Here is a 19732-nt window from a genome sequence, read left to right on the forward strand (position 1 = left end):
AAGTGATTGTACCCGACCTAAAAAGCCTCTGCATGTTTCTAATAAGCTCCACGAACAGAAACGTGCTCAAACTAGGATCAATATTGGAGATGCTTTTGAAAAATGGAGAGAGGTTAGAACACAGAAAGGTTTACAGACCGACGCAGAGCTGGCTAAACACTGAAGCTTCAGTGTCGTTGACGTTGCACCCTCTGTGAACATCGACTCTATAGAGGAGGGGGCGGGGGGGGATACAGCTCTCTCTAATGTTTTGAATTTGGACTGCATTGCCCATTTTAAACACCAGATGTCAGAGTTACATATTGCTCCTTTAATGTAAGTATAATAAAAGGTGAAAAGGTCTATTGTCAAACAGCAGGTGTAGCAACATCCAGTTTCTGCTTTTTGTCTGATGCATTGTGTTGTGACATTTCAGTGGTCTGTTCTCTGGACTGGTTCTGTGGTGCGTTCAAAGTCAGACCTGTCGTCTGACACGCCCATCTCTCTGTCTGCTCTGCATTTTCAGCGGAGGATTACAGTCCTGATATTTCAAAGGAAGTGAAGTGTGTTAGTCATCCGTCTGGGATTTCTAATTATAAAAGGCTTTGTGCCAATAAGGTAGCAGGTGCAGCATCCTCTGTGTAACAGTCCAGAAGCATTTAGACAGTGACACATGGTCCTTTATGTTTTGTTTTGAAGCTCCACAGTCTACTGCATGTTGAGGACTAGTACGCAGAAAGTAGTGATATGGTCTTGTGAGACTCTGGATGATCAAGCATCAAACATATGTAATCTTTAAGGAGCTCTCATTTTGTTTTGTCAGTCTTTTCTTGTGTATTTCTAGGTTTTACGATCTAAATGAACACATTTACGGTTGAGCTTTGTATTGTCTTTTGTGTAGTTTATGTTAAGTTTTATTGAGTTTTAAGACACTCTGCCTCGTTAAATGCTTTGATTTGTGGCATCACTTCACTTGCAGCACAACTGTCCCTATACAAATGAACATTAGAGGAATAACCAAATGTAACGTAACACCCAAAATAACAAAAAGCGTCAGAATACAACCAACAAATTAAATCTTCTACCTTTTGTGTAGCCTGAATAATTTGAATACTGGATGAATTAAGACATATTTTCCCATCTGGACAAAATATATCTCTTGTAGAATTAGTTTTAATCCAAATTAATTTCTTACTCAACAAAAGTGCACCTGAAACTTAGAACAACGTCACCTTTCCATCATCAGCAGGTCGTTTTTCTTTGCACACAGAGAAATCTCCGCTGATAAGACTCAGTCTGCTTCCGCCTGCACTGTGCCATTTTATACAGATAACACTTGATTCATTCTGACAGGCCTGATTTACGTCAGAGGAGCCGAGCAGCTAAAGACCCTGCAGATCCACTGAGATATGAAATGATGGCAGTCTCGCCCGCTCTGCACCTCCACAATGCATTATGACCGCTCCGTTCCTGCTAAGACAAGCACTTTGCTGCTCGTCTGCAGGGTATCAGCTCAGCCGAAGGTTATTCATAGACTATCAAACCGGGTCTGCGGTCAGGAAATGCTGACTTATGTGTAAATATCCATTAAATTAGAGTCCCTGTTGCTGAGGTTGCACTGCCTTATTTTAATGGTTACAGACACTAAGAGTGCTGCGTAAGTCAAAAGAAATGAGAGGCAGATATTAGATTAGAGTTGTTTACACATCTATTACAGATTTGTTTTCTGTCACTCCCTGTCAGAAAGATTATGCAGGACATGGTTCATGCACTGATTTTATTGTGAATATTTAGCTTGAACATAAAAGCTGACGGGTCTTGTGATCTTATAAATAATCATCATCTTGATATACATGAATGCAAACTTTCCTTCTTTGTCAGCAATTTCTGTAACAACATTTATAAAAGTGGAGCAATTGCTATGATAGTTTTCACCTCTTTTTAAAAATCTCTCGGAGAGTGAAAATATTTAAAATTCATATCTTAATATCACAGTGGTTTGTTAGAAATAAAAGAAGAGATGTAACTCAAAGAAAAATGTATCCTGCAGCGAGAGACAATCACACATTAATAAAAAACATAATGCATCACAATCATGTGGGAAGTGCAAAACAACACAGCATTTATCATTCATCATTAATTAAAAAATGCACAAATACAGATCACATCGCTTCTCATTCAGGCTGAAGCAACACCATTGGTTATGTAATCATAGGCACAGCTCTGGTTAGCAGTGAGGGGGTCCACTCGTTTTGGTCTGAGGGGTTTGTATGTGTTTAAAACACAAGGCACATTGTTGCGTCTCCGCTGCCAAAACTGAGCCTTTTTGTTCTTTACGCCTGAAAGAGTAACCTCGGTCGTCCTGTCAGAGTTATGTAGGCCAGCCTGCTGAGCAGAGACAAAACGGGAGCACAGCTGAGGATGCAGCCTCAGCAGAAACACCTCTTTAGGAGCAGGAGCTGCTTCTCATATAGGAGACTGGATTGTGACGGCTGAGGTAAAAACACTTTGCGTTATAAAGTTACAAATAAACTGGTTAGTGACTCATGAATGGTACACAGAAACACTGTTAACAACATGCAAACAGTGAATAACTTGTTGGGTAAAACATAAAATAAACTTACATGAAATGTAAATTATCTGCTGGGTAAAAAGCTGACACAGGCATTTAATTCAAGTGCAGTAAGCATTAAAACAGTATAAAATGCAAGGCTTCTACAGGAGATGCACCAGTCTGACTCATTCTCTAACATCAGTATGTGAACTCAGAGTATTCGCTGATCTTGCTATTTCAGCTTTTACCTTTTAAAATATTTATACCTCACTGCATCAATCTCATCTGAGCTGTTCTAGTTTATACCTAAAGTAAGATATCTTGCGCAACCACACACTGTTATTGAAAGTATGATACTATTTTAAAGGTATTTTCATATTTTATACTGTTTTATAAATGTATTGGTCGCTACCTCATCAACTTATGATGTATGCTGCAGGTTGAATCCAACATGTGGCTCCTTTACCGCATGTCATTCCCCACGCTCTCTCTACCCGGTTTCTTACTTAATCCACGATCCTAAAGCCCAAATAAATAAATAAAATTGTACAGATTGCGACTTACTGTTGTGGATGCAATAATTCACATTAAAAAGAAGGTAAACAATAACGGTCCCTGCTGCAAGAATTCAGTTAGCATGACTACAGTGATAAAATATCAATTGCTCAATTGCTAAAATAATTTTTAACAAGTGATGTCATGTTGCATGTAATTCAGTCAGGAAATGCATACAACTGGAATGATTGAAATCTATGAAACTGTGACTAGGAGATCAAATCTTGGCAATATTTAGTTTGCCTATTTGGATCTGTATTGAAGCAGACTTCCATTTATCGTATCAGATTGGGGCAATCCCCTGTTTTGAGATTCTTAATTTATGTCTTAAGGAAAAACTATGAACTGAAATTTTGAGAACATACTCTCAGGAGGACAAACTAGACGAGTCGTTCACAGCTTCACTCTGAGTGCACACACACCGCCACATTCTTGTGTCTCTCCCAGTAGTGACAGTCTTCCGGAAAGCTCCACGCAGCCGCAGACTCCTTGTGGCGGCTGACGGCGTGAACCACAAACCCGCACAGCTGCTTCTCCAGCACCTCCACCGCTTCCGGGGCCTTCCCCTTCTTCCCCGGGCCCTCCATCACCTGCCGGATGAAGTCTCGTGGCACCGGTTGGGGTTTGGAGCTGAACGACACCACCAGGTTGATGTTGTTCACCTGGAGAACCTCGAACCAGTTCTGTCCCGCCACGTGATGAAAATGCTCCCCTGCTCGCCAGTTCCGATACGTGCTGCCCGAGTGGTTGATGAGCCGCACTGACCAGTTGACCCAATCGTACTTTTTCACCAAGAACTCCAGAAGCTGCTGAGTCGTCTCCTGCAGGTTCTCCTCTTGTTTTTCCTGCAGGATGCGCTGGGAATCTAACTTTGCTTGCTCCGCAAATCCAGCGACGCAGGACTCGATAGTGGTCTTCATCCTGGACTCAACTTCTTCAATCTTGCTACTCCACTCTCGGATTTTCTCCTCTTCTTCCTCTTGGCCCTGCGTCAAGGCACTGTGTCCCAGCAGAGCGATCAGACCCAGGCAGAAGAGCTCCTTCATCCGGACACAGAAATCTTCCAGGAGGCGACGGTTCCTCGCTACATATCTGCAAAAAAAAGAAACCACTTGCATGTACATTGAAGAAGTCAATATGATGCTCCTTTCATCAAATATTTTTTTGTCAGGAAGAAGATTAATAATCTATATTTAGTATCTTAATGCCTGTTATAGTGTAATGCTGTTCAAACATTCTCCATTTCTCGGAAAGTGTTACCTTTGACATTTAAGTGATACTTCACCCGTTGAAACATGAATCTGTATTGACATTGGGTCATATATGTAGTAGAAATGTGAAATAAATTTTGAAGTTGGTGCCTTCTTGGCCGTGAAAAGGCAGAAAGTGTCTTTTTGGCTCATGAAAGACACCAAATCCCAGAATGCACAGCACCGCAGGCCACTCCCACTAAGGTCCTCTAATTCAGAATCAGAAATACTTTATTAATCCCAGAGGGAAAATTTGATCAATACAGTTTCTCCAAAATATACAATATAGCAGTAGAAATATAGTAATAAAAACATTTACAGACATATTTACTTCAACACATAAGGCCATTTCCTCAACTGATTCCGAGATTTCTTCCAGAAGGAATTGGTATCTTGGAAGTTCCTGGCAGAAAACAAACTCTATGTCTGTGTCCATAGGCAAACAGTGAGAGCACCGACACTACCAGGCCGCCCCAGCTCGAGCCGGCCCGGGCTCCTCGTCCTCACCGCCGCTGACAGGCAGGCCTTATGTCTCGGCTGCTGAGCTGGCAGCGGCCGGCGGGGGCCAGCAATACAGCAATATAGCTGCGAGACGGTTGCTGCCGACAGGCCGGCCTTGTGTCGCGGCGGCCCCGACGGCCCCGGCGGCCATATGGTGGCCCACGATAAAAAGCTTAATGCAAATGGGGGAAGTATCCCTTTAAGGACGTAGGTTGAGATTTGGAGAATACTACACAAGCACGTAAAGGATAAGATTGGCAAAGAGATAAGATGCATGCTCTGTCCACAGGGGTCGCCAAAATCAACATAAAACAAAAGTTCATCATGGTTGCTTTAAGCTAACTGATCAGACTGCTTGACGTGAGTCTCCTTTAAGAGACGTAGATAGCAGAAATTACCTTCTGCATCTGAGTAAGTATCAAAAGGAAAAAGCATTGGTATGAAAAGACAACACTGAAAACGTACCTTTCCACCACGTCTAAGACCGACTCTCCGAAGCTGTTTGTCCCCATCAGAGCATCATACAGCACAAACAGATTCTTCTCTCCTCCTGTTTTGGAAAAATGCTCAAGAAAAAGTCGGGTCTTCACCTCCCTGAACTGTTGTTTGGCCTCCAAGATGTCCATGTATTTCCGGAACTGGTTCCTGACGTTCTCCTCCACAGAGAAGTACTGCGAGTCCAATCTCCCCTTCTTGATCTCGCAGTCGATGTCATCCAGCTGTGCCGAGAGAACGTCCAGGTTGTTCCTCACCATGAGGAATTGCTCTTTGACATAGAAGACCTCTTTGCTCTGCACGTTGTCCAAGGCAAGGCGGAGAACCGGAGCGGCCGCCTCACAGAGGGGGAAGAGCTCGCCCACAGCGCTGGCCAACACCTCGGCCCCCTTCTCGAACATGTCCATCGCCGCCTCGATGGCCTCCTTCTTCTGGGCTACGACGCGTTCCAATGGACTGGACATGTTCTGAGAAGGAAAACATGTGGAGATGAATACTTGAAAGGGATTATATGGTGTAAACTCTGAAGGTATTTATGCAAAGTAGACTCTTAAAATGAGTTTTGGTCCAGGGCCTTCACCTGGTTTAGGAAGGACTGACCATTAACGATCTTCTCACACTTTGCTAATAAAACCTTAAAACAAAGCTTCATCGCAGGGTATTCACTGGTTGTTTGGCTCTAGAAGTTTCAGGAAGTTACACCGATGCCCCATGATTTCTCACTTTAAAATTACAAGACTGTTTCATTTGCAGATTTCAGAGAGTCAGGGGTACATCGTGTTATGGTTTCACAAAATAAACAAGATTAGATGAAAGATGAGCGAAGAATTGTAAATGTTTATGTTAGAACTTTGTATTGTGTATTTACCTAAACCTCTAGAATCTACACGGCAACCTATTTGAAGGGTTCTCAGATGAGTGGACCACTAATCTGGAACATTATCATATACATATTTTAAAAAATGTCCATGGCACCAAATGTTTTCAGCAAATTAGTTTTACTGAAAAGAAATGAAGCTAGATGTTTTTCTTATGGTCTTGGTCTATGTTTCATTTTTTTACATAAAGCACATCATAATTAAAACATAAGCAGGAGCTTTCTTCTTAAAGATCATTAAATACATTGGTGAATAACTCTGTGTATCTCGGAGCTGACACATTAAGTGGATTAATCAAGAGACAAACAGCAACATGTATAACAACTGAGAAAAATCGAGAAAAAGTTGTTTTTCACTCTTGACTTTCCTCCAGGGATTTGACATGTTTTCTAATCATCATAAACTTAATGGTTATTTGGAAATAACATCAAAAAGACAAACTACGTGTGAAGAGTCAATAATTGCCATTGGTACAATATTTTGATCAGAATTGTTTTATGATATTCAATCTCTTAATGCAGGTTTTCAATACTTTTTCTTTTATAAAACCAGTGTTAAATCCAATAATCCAAATCTAAATGTGAAGATATATATTGAAAGTTCAAATTTTGGGCTTAAAATAAGAGTTCAAATCTTTACCTTGAACCTGTCTGCTCTGAATTGATGATACACAGAGGTCTTAGAAAAGCTGCCCACCCGAAAGGATGCAGGTAATGATGTCATACAAACAAAATGGGAGCCTGAAATACTTAGAGGAGAAAATGACACAGATGCCCTTGAGTCTGCACGTGACTCATGTGAGGGCAGAGCAGACCAAGGCCTAACCTTGTTTAAAATCTCCTTTCATCCCATCTCACAACCTGACACACACACAGATAACCGAGACCTCTGAGTTCACATGTTGGAGTGGATGGAGACCAGCTGCTGCGTCACTAAAGGCATCCACAAATTAATATCAACGTACTTTTGTTTCTTTTAATCTTTAATCCCGAATTTGAGTTTCTATTTTCGATATGTATAGCAAATAAAAGCAAAATTGGACATTAAATTAATCAAACAAAAAGCTTTCAACACCCGTTAAGTAAATATAGGAGAAGAACATTTCATGTGTCCAAACTGCGTCATGTTAAACTCTGTCATACGCATCCAAGAAAAATGCGAAATGGCATCCTCTTTTGCGCACAGATCCCGAGAGATCAGCAGACACACCTTACTGCACAGTCAGCCCATATGATGGAAAATAAAGACATTCATCATCACATTTATACAATAACTGCGTTTATCTGTACCTCAGTGAAATGACTCTGCTGCTCCTTCACGCCTGATGAGCTCCAACAGCTGCAAACAAGTTTTTTTTTTTTTCCTTCAAGTTTGAGACAATTCACACGGTTCTCTTTCCCACTGTGGAACTGAGGATGGGTCCAAAACAGGATCCAGAGAGGAAGAAGATGCGCATTCAGTATCTGCAAAGGAGAAAGAGAGAGGAGGAGGAGGAGAGAGAGAAAGAGAGACATAGAGAGAGACAGACAGACAGACAGATAGAGCGCAAACTGCGGGAGCTGAAATATGTGTGGGGCTCCATTTTGGTCTCAGTCTTCAACAAGAAAGGACGTGTCAGACTCTTGCCAACAAAAAAGGACCTGTTTTTACGCATTTTACCTATTTGTTTTTCCCCAAAAGTAATATCTACAGCCAGCTTTTTCTTTTTAAGACATTTGGAGCAAATGTCTTGTTGAGCAGCTCTGAAATGTCAGATGAGAATGCCAAATGATGCAGGTTAAGGTAAGACAATGTTAAATTCTCCTTGTGTTTTTAAGGGTTCAAATATAGCTGGATCATAATTTTTCTATTTTCATAAACACTTGTGGACTCATTATACATCCTGTACACACAAACACAGATGTGATTATAAAGTAAAGCTTGGACGTTTAAATTTGGACTAAGAATCAGAACCTTTTATTTTCATTTTGAGATGTTGATGTGAAGGAGGGATTTATTATCACTGTGTTTATTTCTAACTGCTGCTCAGCCTTGCGTGACAAATATAGATATATCAGATTACAACACACATTTTAAATCGAGAAGGTCTTTTTTTTTTATCATTCTTATCACCGTTTAATGATCAAACAAGGTCCTCACATCTCATCCGCGCGCACATGACGCGCCCTGTGAGCGCACGGGCTGAGCCTCCCCCAGCGAAATCAGAAATCTTTACGCAAATCTTTTTTATCCCCCAAACAATGCAGGTTTTAACGTCATTTATCCACATCACTATTCAATTTATACCAATGACTTTGATCTTATTTTCTGAAACAATTCCTGTGTTCTTCAGGTGAAAATGGATTCTGAAAAACGAGCTCGTGTCATGCCGAGAAAACGAGCTCCATCACATGATAAACGAGCTGCGTCGGCGTCTCACAGAGACTCACCGTGCATTATTCTGCAGAGCAGGTAAGAACCTCAAATCTTTGTCTCTCAGTAATCTGCTTTTCAGAAGCTTACAATGCACATTTTCCTGTTTTGGTTCCCAACTCCGAGCTGAGAGTCAAACCTGTTCAGCTGGAAAATGATGCATGAGGGCCATACCACAGGTACTTAACCTCGTGCCCATTTTACTTCACCTCAAGTACATTCTTCCCTTCTTTTGAACCCTTGCATTCATTGTAGATCACCTTCGCGCATGTCATGTAGCAGAACTGTTTGGAGAATGAGGCAGGATTTGAGGCTTGTTTATGTGGAGACGTAGATATAACAGATGTGATGCATTAGTCCTGCGGGCCCCCCTGGGGAGTTCAGTGAAAACAGGTGTACGGATTAGGAAAGTGAAGTACTCACGCCCTCTCGCGGACAAATCAGCAAACTGCATCTTTTGGTTCCTTCTTTAGAGCCTCATTGCTTCACTATCAGAGGACGTTTACCCCGCGAGATGTGACATTTGATACAAATAAAAGCCTGAGAATAGTGACTTAATATGATGGAGTGATCAAACTGACGTAAGGAGAAAAAACCTTTGCATCAGAACTTCACCCTGTGTAATAAAAAAGCGTTAGAAGTACAGGATGAATCCCAATTTAATCAAACTATTTTGTGTGTGTGTGTGCTCTCGTTAAGAATGTACCATAAGCAGCTCAAATTCAGTAAAACAAATGCTTTTCAAACGTTTATTCAGATTATATTCAGAATTAGCCTACATTAAGTTTATTTTGTCCCTACTTTGCATTTTCTTTGTTGCTAAAATAAATAATCACACATTTTTATAGCTTAATTTGCCAGTCAAATAATAGGCTATGGCTTTTATAAAGTGTATGGACAACAGTTACTCTAATAATGTATACGATAGTCTAACACACAGTCCCGTCCATGGCAAAGGTGGGACACGCAGCATTTTAATATTATGTATAAAACTTTAACTTCTGCTGCAGTATTTCTCCACATCGCTTTTTATCGTAATAAAGAAAGAGAAAACTTCCAAAAGTCTTTTACTCACTCGTGTTTATTTGTAGTGGTACATGTACAACCAGGCGTCAAAGAAAAGCAAACATATTCACATTGAACATTTCAATACAAAGCCTTTAAGAGGTTTATATAATAGTCTTCCATATCGACAGCATTTAGAGATTCTTTACGCAGCCTTACAATGAATGTGATGTAAAAGAGAAGAGAACCTTAAAGGAGTTCAGGGCGGAGTCAGTTACTGAAAAGATGAGGAAAGTAGGCGGGGCCTGTGTGGGATCAAAAGAGCTGACGGATAGAAAACCATTCATGACAATCAGATGTTGTTTAGGGATCACATGTTCGCTCTTCTCTCATTAATAACCTTGTTGATTCTTTGATCTGTCCTGCTGCAGAGATCCCCTTCGATTCTACTGATACCACCTGTTCACTAAAATAACAGATAAAAAAACATTTACAAATATTATTTAACCATAAAATGAAATCTAACCTGGAGCAAAAAGAACATTTTATATGACATAAAAATATACTTAAATGATTAAGACAAAAAACCCTCAAAATAAAGATAATAATACAAAAATGAGCGGCACATTTAGGCACTGTTGGTCAGAGGAGGACGAGTACGAGACGAGCCAAAACTTAGGAGACAAAAAAAAGGGATTGTTTTGTATGCTCTAAATGGCCAAACAGCAAAGAAACCCACCAATAGTTTTACTCATATATTACAAATACACTTGGTGCGCCTCGTGAATTTCCTTAAGGCAACAGGACATGTGGAAGAGAAAAAAAGAGAGACAGTGAAGAGTTGAAGGAGTCGTACAGTGACGGTTTGACATCCTGCAAACACAACATAACGTAGAAGTGTAGAAAACAAACACAAAACAGTCATGGAAGAAGAATATTAAAAAAAGAGAGAATTATATTTAGTGTATCGTTCTTTGGTGAAGTGTTTTACCAGATGTAGCATCACAAATATTCCGATTTTAAAGGTTCTTTTAGTGTTTTTAATTCTGTCACTGCAGTTGTTTACTGAAGACAAATAAAGTCGTCATGACAACAGCTAACAGAAATTAGTGTTAAATTAGACGAGGTTTGGCAGAAATGACTGTATATAGTGCATCATGACCTTAATGCTCCCTGCACATGTGTAACGATGAGCAGACAGCGGTTTGACCATGAGCCAATAATAAAATCTCTGTAGTTGCATTCATAGATATGAACACTTTGGGATGTTTGCTACGTGTTAGGATTGGTTTAATAGTGTTTTACTGAATGACAATTCTGCAATGCAAAGGTATGGCCTGTAATAGCTCCCCCTAGTGGATTAACATGAATATGACAGCATTAAAAACTTGCTTCTCGTTCCTGTGGTAATGAAAGCAGTCATGTCTCAGGTGTCAAGGTGTTTGACTGGTCTTTTTGCCCGTTTTATTCTTTTTCTTTAGTGTAAAAAAAATCTACTTTCAGAAGTTTAAATAAGTGCGTAATGGTTGGAGAAACATTGCAGTGTCAAACATTTAAAGTGAGACCAAGGTGCGTTTAGGTCAGAGCCTGATTCCACATGATGTTCGGACCAGACTGCTTTAGAAGGCTTTAGTGTTATGTAGCAAGATGTAAAGTGTTTAGTTTCCTTACTTTCATTTCAGAGTAGATTAACGATTCAGTGTTATGTCTCAATTCAACTACTGCACTCCGTCCAGATTTAACTCGTAATGTGAAGCGTTTTTTGTCAAGTTGAGCATGATCATGATATCTAGTCAATCATCTCTTCTTCTCTTTATCAGTCTGGGGGGCTTATGTGTGCATGTGGCTCAGAGACTGTTTGCATATGTAGGACGTTTGGGCCAATAGCGTTATGAACAGAATGAGACATATTGTTGCCCAAACCGCTGGATTTTCCAATCAGCGGAGTCAATGTTTACAAAGTGCTTATAGGGAGAGAAAAGGGAAACAAAGGAGGAGATGCAGAGGGAATATGGACATTCGAGTCCTGAAAACAAAGCATTGCAGAAAAAAAAAGAAGCTCTTCTTCATGCTTCCTATCTAATGGCACCGACGTAGAGCCTCCTGCATCTTCTCCTGCACGTGCTCCATCTTCTCGGCCCACTCCTCGCTCAGACCCTCCTCGTCGTCTCCGATGACGGCGGCGTAGCCCATGAAGGCGATGAGGCCGATGCAGAACAGGTAGGTGAGGCGCGTGCACAGTCGCTCCATAGTTTGGCGGTCGCCCTGCGAGTGCTTCAGGTAGACCTCCAGGATGGGCCGGCTGAAGAGCTTGGGTTTGCCCACCACGCCGTCGTACAGCGTGTGCAGGTTCTGGTCTCCCAAGTCGTTGGCGTAGCTCTCCTCGAAGTCGTCCTTCTTGCGCTCGCGGTGATCCGGCCGTGCCTCCACCATCAACATGAACTTCCTGAACTGGTTCTTCAGGTTCTCCTCCACGCGGCAGTACTGGCCGTCCAGCGTCTCCTTCTTGATCTGAACCAGCGTGTTGCGGTTCATCTGGGACAGCTGTTCTAGCCCCTCGTTCACCGAGCCAAACTCGCGCTTCAGGGTGCGTATGTCCTCGTCGTCGATGTGGTGCAGAACCACACGGATCAGGGAGCCGGCCACTCCAAAAATGGGGTTAACCACAGCGGCTGCCGAGGAGATGGTGGCTACACACTGCAGCACTTTGCACAGGCCCTGCTTCAGCTTGGCCCGGTCCTCGATGATATCCTCGTCCATCATGGTGTCCAGCTGAGCGGATGTTGATGTCACCGTTTGGACGTCTGTGGCCGAGAGAGGAGGAGAGAAACATCACAGTTTACTACAACTGATGTTGTCTAAGAACCACCAGGGCTCCAGAGTGCGACTAAAATGTTTTCTAGGTCGCACTGGTGCACCTGACGCTGCCCCGGGTGAAAACATAGATTTCTTTGCAAGCGCATCATCATCTCTCTGTGTTCTCCTGTGACCGAACTCACACTCATGGTAGGATCATATCGTGGTCTACTCTAAACCAATAAGAGACAGAGCTCAGGCGGGTCTTTGCCTCTGATTGGCTGTGGTCCTGTTCACTGCTCTAAGTTGTGTGTGTTTAAAAATTGCGAGCAACCTGAGCGCCAGAGTAGCCCAACTGAAATGGAAAAAGAAAATAAACGCGTCAAAACGAGGGAAAATGAAGAGAGTTAGAAACATGGAAAGTTTTTTCATTAAGAAAACTAAGCCTACTGTTACAACCAGCCCTACTACTGTCATTCCATCCATCCCCACTACTGAGAGTCCATCCAGCCAAGACACGGAGCCCTCGGTCCTCACATCCAGACTCAGTGTAGGTTGTGGACACCAGCGCTGAGCCTGATGATAGACTTCTTTTACCTCTGGTTATTGTAAAAACAGTAAATTCAAATGAATAATAACAGATTTTATTTACAGATGGTTAATTTTTAGGTCACCCAGAGGTGAACGTGTTGATCACCTAAAAGTTTCAGCGCGACATCATAATGCAGTAGCCTGCTGTTGCACCTTTATTACCAGCTTTCATCAGACCGTAAAAATATAAGTATTACGGAAATTTAGTTCTTATCCAAAAACGATATTACGCACAGGCTGTCCAATCATACAGAGGTCCGCTGGATTCATGGCGCATAAAAAGTCAGTGACAGAGTTAGATTACGATAGTACGGACACGTAGAAGAACGGACTTCCAGACTCATATCAAAAGTTGTTTAACTGAGTTTACTTAGTTGAAGAACGTGCACTCCACACGGAGCTGATCAGACTGCAGTGCGCAAAGCTGAAGGATCAATTCAAGTCTGTTGGTTTGGAAACATGTTATCATTTTATAATGCCTAATACTAAAATACTCGAAGATGACTTCGGTCTTGGCATCAAAGACACTCTGTGTGTTTGTGATAACTTATTCATGTGAGCAGGTTTTATCTGTAATGAACCTTAACGAGTGCAAACTGTGCTGTGGCCTGACACACACAGATCTAAAGTCTCTCTCTCTCTCTCTCTCTCTCTCGTAATGCACTGATCCCAGGGCAGGTAGAATAACCTGTGTCAAAGTTTCTATAACCTTGAACAGCAATATTAAAACATGATATAATAATCTTAAACAAAACATAATTACTGATGTTTTCTTCTGAAATGTGGTTCATTTAAATATTTCCATGTGCCAACATGCAGTTTGCAACGACAGAGTTAACCCCTTTCCTAATGTACTTTTACATTTTATGCGTTAACATGCAGTTTTCTATACAAACACCTTTTTTTGTCTTTTTTTTAAATCATACATTAGCTTATATATCCATGTGTTGAGTGCTAGTGAAGTCTGCAAAATTAGTCTGGCCCACTTGAGGTCTCATTTGAACAAATCCGGCCCCCGACAAAATAGGACTTTGACACCCCTGCTCTACACCTTATTCTTGTTTAAAAATGAAACTGAAACTCCACACTCACAGACTCAGACTTTGAGGTTTGTTCTTTGTCAATGTGTGAGTGTTTAGTGATGTCCCACTGTGACACTGCAAGTGTGAGGGCTCTGAGGTGGCAAATGACTCACTTTCTGTGAGTCTTCATATCTACGCGTCTATCTAGTTAAACACTTAAATGAAATCAATATAAATACACACTGGAAGTTGGCATTTCTACTGTTTAATACCTTATCTATCTCAAGCCCTCACAAACTCTACCTCTGCTCACCAGGAGGCTTCAGAGCTTTGGCTTTAGGTGGAGATTTTTTCTCACCACTGTAACTTTGAAATAAAGTCATTAATTTATTTATTTAATTGAGGTTGTAAAACTAAACATGCAGGACGCTGTGAGATGTTGAAAGGATATTTTGCAGCTTCTTACATCAGAGTTCTTCTCTTCAAACTCACACAGGAGCCGCTTCCTGGTTTGTCACTGCGAGAAAGGGACTCTGGTCCTGATCAGGAGGATTCCTGAAACAAAAGTTAAAACAGAGATTCAGACACAAGAACGACTTCTTGAGCACATCAAACCTGCAAGTTGGGATTGTACATATTTTAGTTCATTCTTTCTCCCTTAACAAGGAAGTGAGCAGAGTTTTGTCCCCCTGCTTGTTGCTGTTTTCCAGCAGTGAAGGAGTTAACTCTGCTTCAGTATGACACAGCTCCTCTCAGCAGCACTGCAGCCTCTTTCAGCACCAGGCCGCTCTGCCTGTGTGTCTATGGGCCGAGCTGATAGCTCCTCAGCAGCAGACGGCATGTTCGGACGCTAGCAGGCAGCAGCTAAAGGGTTAGCTGCAAAACCAAATAATGTCACGCCTGACTGAGCTGTACGACTTGTTTGTTACATAATAGGAGCTGCTGTTCAACAAAGGAAGATATTTGAAGCTAGTTAAGAGGCTGGATTTGAACGTTTTCAGTCCGATTTTTAAGAGCTTAGTAGTGTGAAGGATCATACTGGGACGTTTTTCCACTAACACAAGCACAAACTAGGTCAGGGAAATCAACCACAGAGCCACATTTGGCTCAAGGACTCCTGTTAAATCTCACACTACACCTCAGTAAGTCAGTAAGAGCTCAGCATGCGTGCTCTTAACAAACTATTACAACATAGTCACAAAGATAACACCGGTGTTGTGTCAACACTTGGGACCCTAACAGCTGATGACCATTAAGGCAGTGCAAGTCCAAACAGGCCCTGAAACACACACACACACACACACACACGCACACACACCTCATGTAAGAAAAGGCTGTAATTTCTGTTTCTGTTTTGCTTCCTATTTTAAATACCTGTGTCCACCAAAGGGGGGCAGTAATTTACCTTTAATGACAAAGACGCTCATGTTATTCTCCATCTGGTTTCAGCACCACCAGTGTGGACTGAAAGCAGTAACACTCACAGACTCACAGGATTTAACCCTTTCTCTTCAGTATCACTTTAAATGATGCGTTCAAATGCATGAATTCAACAACAACAAAGAAAACAACATGTTCCTCTCTATGTACTTTAGAAAACTTCCACTTCAAATATTTAGTCAAATGAACTGAAATCTCAATCAAATGTTCCACATGTTCAAATGTTAGTTTTGCAGAGTGTACTTCTTTTTAACATCACACATTCTCAGCAGTTGTTCTCTGAGACACTCTCTGGACATAAATGTTGTATTTTTCTGCTTCATTTGCATCATGACTGGCGGTCAAGTCTGTTATTGCTACGTAGTTTGTTACTTGAAAGATATTAAACCATCAGTAAATGATTTGCCTTGTCTATTTTTCCGTCCTTGTTTTCACAGATGGTGCTCTGCAGCAGATATCTTTCTACGTTCTTCCACAACAGGGCGAACCAACAAGAGACGAAGGTAATTAAAGGGTTAATTACATTTCTTTTTCTACACAAATTACCTCTGAGTAAATAAAACCTTACAATTATTTTATACTAGTCATATTTTGAGATATATTTAACAAAAAAATGGTGGTATTGATTAATCTGACAGCCGCCTGCAGCTTCATTTTAATGTGAAATGGAAAATTAACCCTTTGTGTGGATAAAATCCTCCCCAAATCGACTCCTTATTCTTTCAATTAAAGCGTTAATGAGTGAGCTTGATTAATGTGTCATATTCTTAATCAATCTGAAGGCCACAGGTTATTAATGAATGATCTAATTGGTTTTACATTTTAATAAAATGGAAAGTGCTTCAAATTAATGACAGGTTACTTAGTATGAAGTGTATGCCATGGATCAACCAATCAGTGTCCAGCAGCTGCAGGAACATTTAAAGACAACACATGACACAACCACACTCCCACATCTCAGTCAGAAAGTCTCAGCCTACAGGTTTTATTTCTGCCTTTCTGTGCATTCACACAGAGACAGTCTGTCAGAAGACATAATTAATCCCATTAAAAATCACATTAAACTAAATTAGTTAGTTGTAAACAAATCAGCTGTTGAAGTCTAACCAGGAAGTGTCAGGTTACTCTCACCTGCAGTGGAGAGGCCATCTTGAATGTTTTCTATGATTACAGCAATGCTAATGCTGATGCTAATGCTAATATACTGGCTTTAATCTTTTTTAAACTCCACTTTAATGATGTTATTTACAGTTTAAAGACTTATTTGAACACGTGTCTTCCACTTCTCCATGTTTTCTGTGTGTCTGTGCAGATGACAGCCTGTGGCACTTCACTCAGGAAGTGTACACCCTTGAAGCTAATCTTGCTCAAACAATAACTACATTAATGAAGACAAACATACAACAATGGAGAATCTTCCGGACTTCTCTCTGTGTCTGTGAGTACTAATATAAGCACAACATCCCCTCTCCCACAGCACAGGGCCTGATAACTGCCTTCCTGCCCAGCTATGGCTCCCCCTAGCCGTGCCTCCATGTTTCCTTGTTAATGCACACCATAATGCCCTGACCCTCCCTTCTCTATCACACCAAATATACACCAAAATACACCTTAAAAGTTCAATTTATCCGTCTAAATATCAAATATACAGTCTCTGTGTGCCCTTCAGCCAACATTGGGCACCATTGGCCACAGCAGGAGAGAGGATTTCTTACCTTTTTGACACTGGCTCTGCCTATACCTCCCTCTTCAAACGTCCCAAGCTCGACAGCCTCCTTCTTCTTCCCAGCAATCCCTGCAAAAAGGACACTTCCATGTATGTCTAATGTGTAGGGGTGTCCAAATTGGACTTTGCCATTTATTAAGGGCCCAAAGAGCCCCTAAACCCACAAAATGGCACATTTGGCCCCAAATATATATAAACTCTAAAATAAAATCTTAAAATTATTTTTTATTGGCCAAAAACAGCAAAGCCCACTCCTCATATACAACCAGTCCTACCCCCATATTTTCAACTTATTCTAGTCCATCTAGTAGGCATACAGTTGATACAGAAGCGCAATTGTCAGTCAGTGCGCAGCTGATCTCTGGGACTCTTTCTGTGGCTTTTGGTGCGTTTGCCAAGCCCTGGGGCATCTTTGAGAGACTCCAGATACTCCATGGTGGTATTTTTGAGTCAAAGAGACCCTTTTCTTTTGGACTAGACCAGAAAAATAAAAAGACAAACATTTACAAGCGCGTAGAATCCAACAAGGCTCAAAGACCGCTTTGGATCCAAATGGACATCTCCAAATGTGCACAGGTGTATCCAAAGGCACAGGGAGCTCTCCAAAGGCCCAAGGACGAAATGTAGGAGTTTTATCCAGCATTAAAGGTATTTAAAATAATAATTATGTTCAAATTCACAGATTGCACTTCAGCTAAAAAGCTAAAACTAAGAGAATATCGAATTAGTGGTCCATTTTAAAGCAGAGTGCAGTGAGGAAAATGTACCAAATGGCCCAAGTGGCTTTACAGCATTCAAAGCTAATAATTCAACTATTTTAATATAAAAAAATACTAAAAATTAATGTTATAAAACGGACAACACTCTGACATGGCTCACGAATTACTATGACTGCATATCCAGCCAAAAGTAACATGAAACAGTCAAAACCCTGAGCAGTAAACTCACCTGCTCATTGCGCCACAGCAGTCTTTCTGCTAGTCCTGTCTGGTCCTTTATTCAAGCTAAAATAAGAATAAATGAATCCTCGTAGAACAAAATACTTTATGTAAATCCTCTGCAGGCGAATCCAACTAATTATTTGGTTGGTGGATGACTACGCCGGCGGTTGAGACTGTTTTCCCCAAAATAAACCCCCTATGCAAATCATGTTAGCATCTCAGCCAGCAGAGCGTTAAAGGACAAACCTGTTCCCTTCAGAGCCTGCTGATGTCTATGTTTACGTCCGAGCTATATTTCAACAACACATAGTCATATAGGATGGGTGTAGGCTCCTTACGTGTCCAGACCTGAGTTTAGGACCTCGCGTCCCCTCTCTGAGACACCGAGCCTCAGGCAGCAGCAGCATAGAAGAGAAGCCTTGTCCTCAATGCTGGGGTTCAAAGCAAAAATAGAAGAAGAAAAAAAACCGAATAGTGTCCGTTAGAAATGACAAAGCCTTCGTTTATCTGCTCACACATCGCTCAGACCTAACATGCGCATGTGTAGCCTGTCAGCACCAGAGCACAGCCGGAGCTGCAGCCGGACGCACGCCTGTCCTCATTGTGCAAACACCGCTGCAGCTGTCAAACAGGTCATATTTCACACTGAAGGCACAGTGTCCTATGATATGCGACATCAGATGTCTGTGGCCAACAGGTGTAATGTGGAGGCTCCAGGGTGACAGACAGCCTCTCCTTTTTTTTTTTTTTTTAGCTGGGGGGCACGAGGAGCGCTGTGTCGGTGTGTAGCACCAATAATGAGCCTGGAGGCAGTGAGCTGCATAATACTGTATGCACAAAAGGCTCTGGGCTGTGGGTACAACTTAACAGGAATAGACTTTATCCCAGACTCCCTCTTATTTGAATGTATTATGTCTACTCATTTCTTTTATTTTATTTTCTTGTATAAAACGATGCATTATTCGCTCACTCCAGCACGTGCCTTATTTGACAACAGAACAAGCCTGTGAATGTGTCAGATTTCATTCAATGTGATGAGAGCAGCTTTTAAATAAAATAATAATTATGAAGAATGGAAATCTTGTTTTTCTTTAATTGCGCATGTTTTTGGTTGTAATGGTTTTATTGAAAGACAACACACAATAAAATAGAGTCACATGTAAAACATGAATGTGCTCTTTCTTTTGGCCTGTACTCCGTGTAATCATCTTTTGTATCGTCTTGCATTTATTTATTTATTGACATTTTAGAACATGTCAGAAGTCAGTAAGTGCATTTTTGCTTAAGTATTCATGAAATCATTTTTTTTTAACATTTTATTTAACCTTTATTTATCCAGGCAAGTCCCATTGAGATTAAAAACCTCTTTTTAAAGGCAGTCCTGGCCAAGAGGCAGCAAAAGTTACACAGTCACACTCACAACACACAGACAGCAATTAAAATGATAAAAAAAAACAATTAGCAATTAAAATGATAAAAAACAGTTACAAGTAAAAGAGGTCGTCTCAAGTGCTCTCAGCCTGGATTTAAAAGCATTCAAAGAAATCAGTTCAGTTATTTTCCAGTCTTTTTGCAGCATGTTCCATG

The 19732-nt window shown here is 41.1% G+C and overlaps 2 protein-coding genes and 1 long non-coding RNA gene across 5 annotated transcripts; 1 reads left to right on the forward strand and 2 right to left on the reverse strand.

Annotated features, from left to right (window-relative positions):
* Positions 1 to 1737: 1737 nt before the first annotated feature.
* LOC109992012 (uncharacterized) lies at positions 1738 to 7726 on the reverse strand. Its single transcript, XM_020644480.2, has 3 exons — positions 7502 to 7726; positions 5305 to 5801; positions 1738 to 4180 (listed from the first exon to the last, which is right to left on the reverse strand). The coding sequence occupies exons 1-3, from the start codon at positions 7724 to 7726 to the stop codon at positions 3490 to 3492; spliced, it is 1413 nt and encodes a 470-aa protein (XP_020500136.2). The 3' UTR covers positions 1738 to 3489.
* A 133-nt stretch (positions 7727 to 7859) lies between these two features.
* LOC109992015 (uncharacterized) lies at positions 7860 to 17464 on the forward strand. The gene is made up of 4 exons (XR_002278305.3): positions 7860 to 7994; positions 8545 to 8663; positions 15916 to 15981; positions 16791 to 17464. It is a non-coding gene; the product is annotated as an uncharacterized lncRNA (long non-coding RNA).
* Positions 9688 to 19064, reverse strand: LOC109992013 (protein rapunzel). 3 transcript variants are annotated; one of them, XM_065957741.1, is made up of 4 exons: positions 18494 to 19064; positions 17194 to 17273; positions 14505 to 14593; positions 9688 to 12433 (listed from the first exon to the last, which is right to left on the reverse strand). In XM_065957741.1, the coding sequence occupies exon 4, from the start codon at positions 12390 to 12392 to the stop codon at positions 11709 to 11711; it is 684 nt and encodes a 227-aa protein (XP_065813813.1). In that variant the 5' UTR covers positions 12393 to 12433; positions 14505 to 14593; positions 17194 to 17273; positions 18494 to 19064; the 3' UTR covers positions 9688 to 11708. The 3 variants fall into 3 exon arrangements, with proteins under 3 accessions (XP_065813813.1, XP_065813812.1, XP_020500137.1); XM_065957740.1 differs by having other exon boundaries at positions 18484 to 19064; XM_020644481.3 differs by having other exon boundaries at positions 18153 to 19064.
* Between the last annotated feature and the right edge of the window lie 668 nt (positions 19065 to 19732).

This window comes from Labrus bergylta, chromosome 8, assembly GCF_963930695.1.
Source record: "Labrus bergylta chromosome 8, fLabBer1.1, whole genome shotgun sequence".
NCBI classification, from domain to species: domain Eukaryota; kingdom Metazoa; phylum Chordata; class Actinopteri; order Labriformes; family Labridae; genus Labrus; species Labrus bergylta.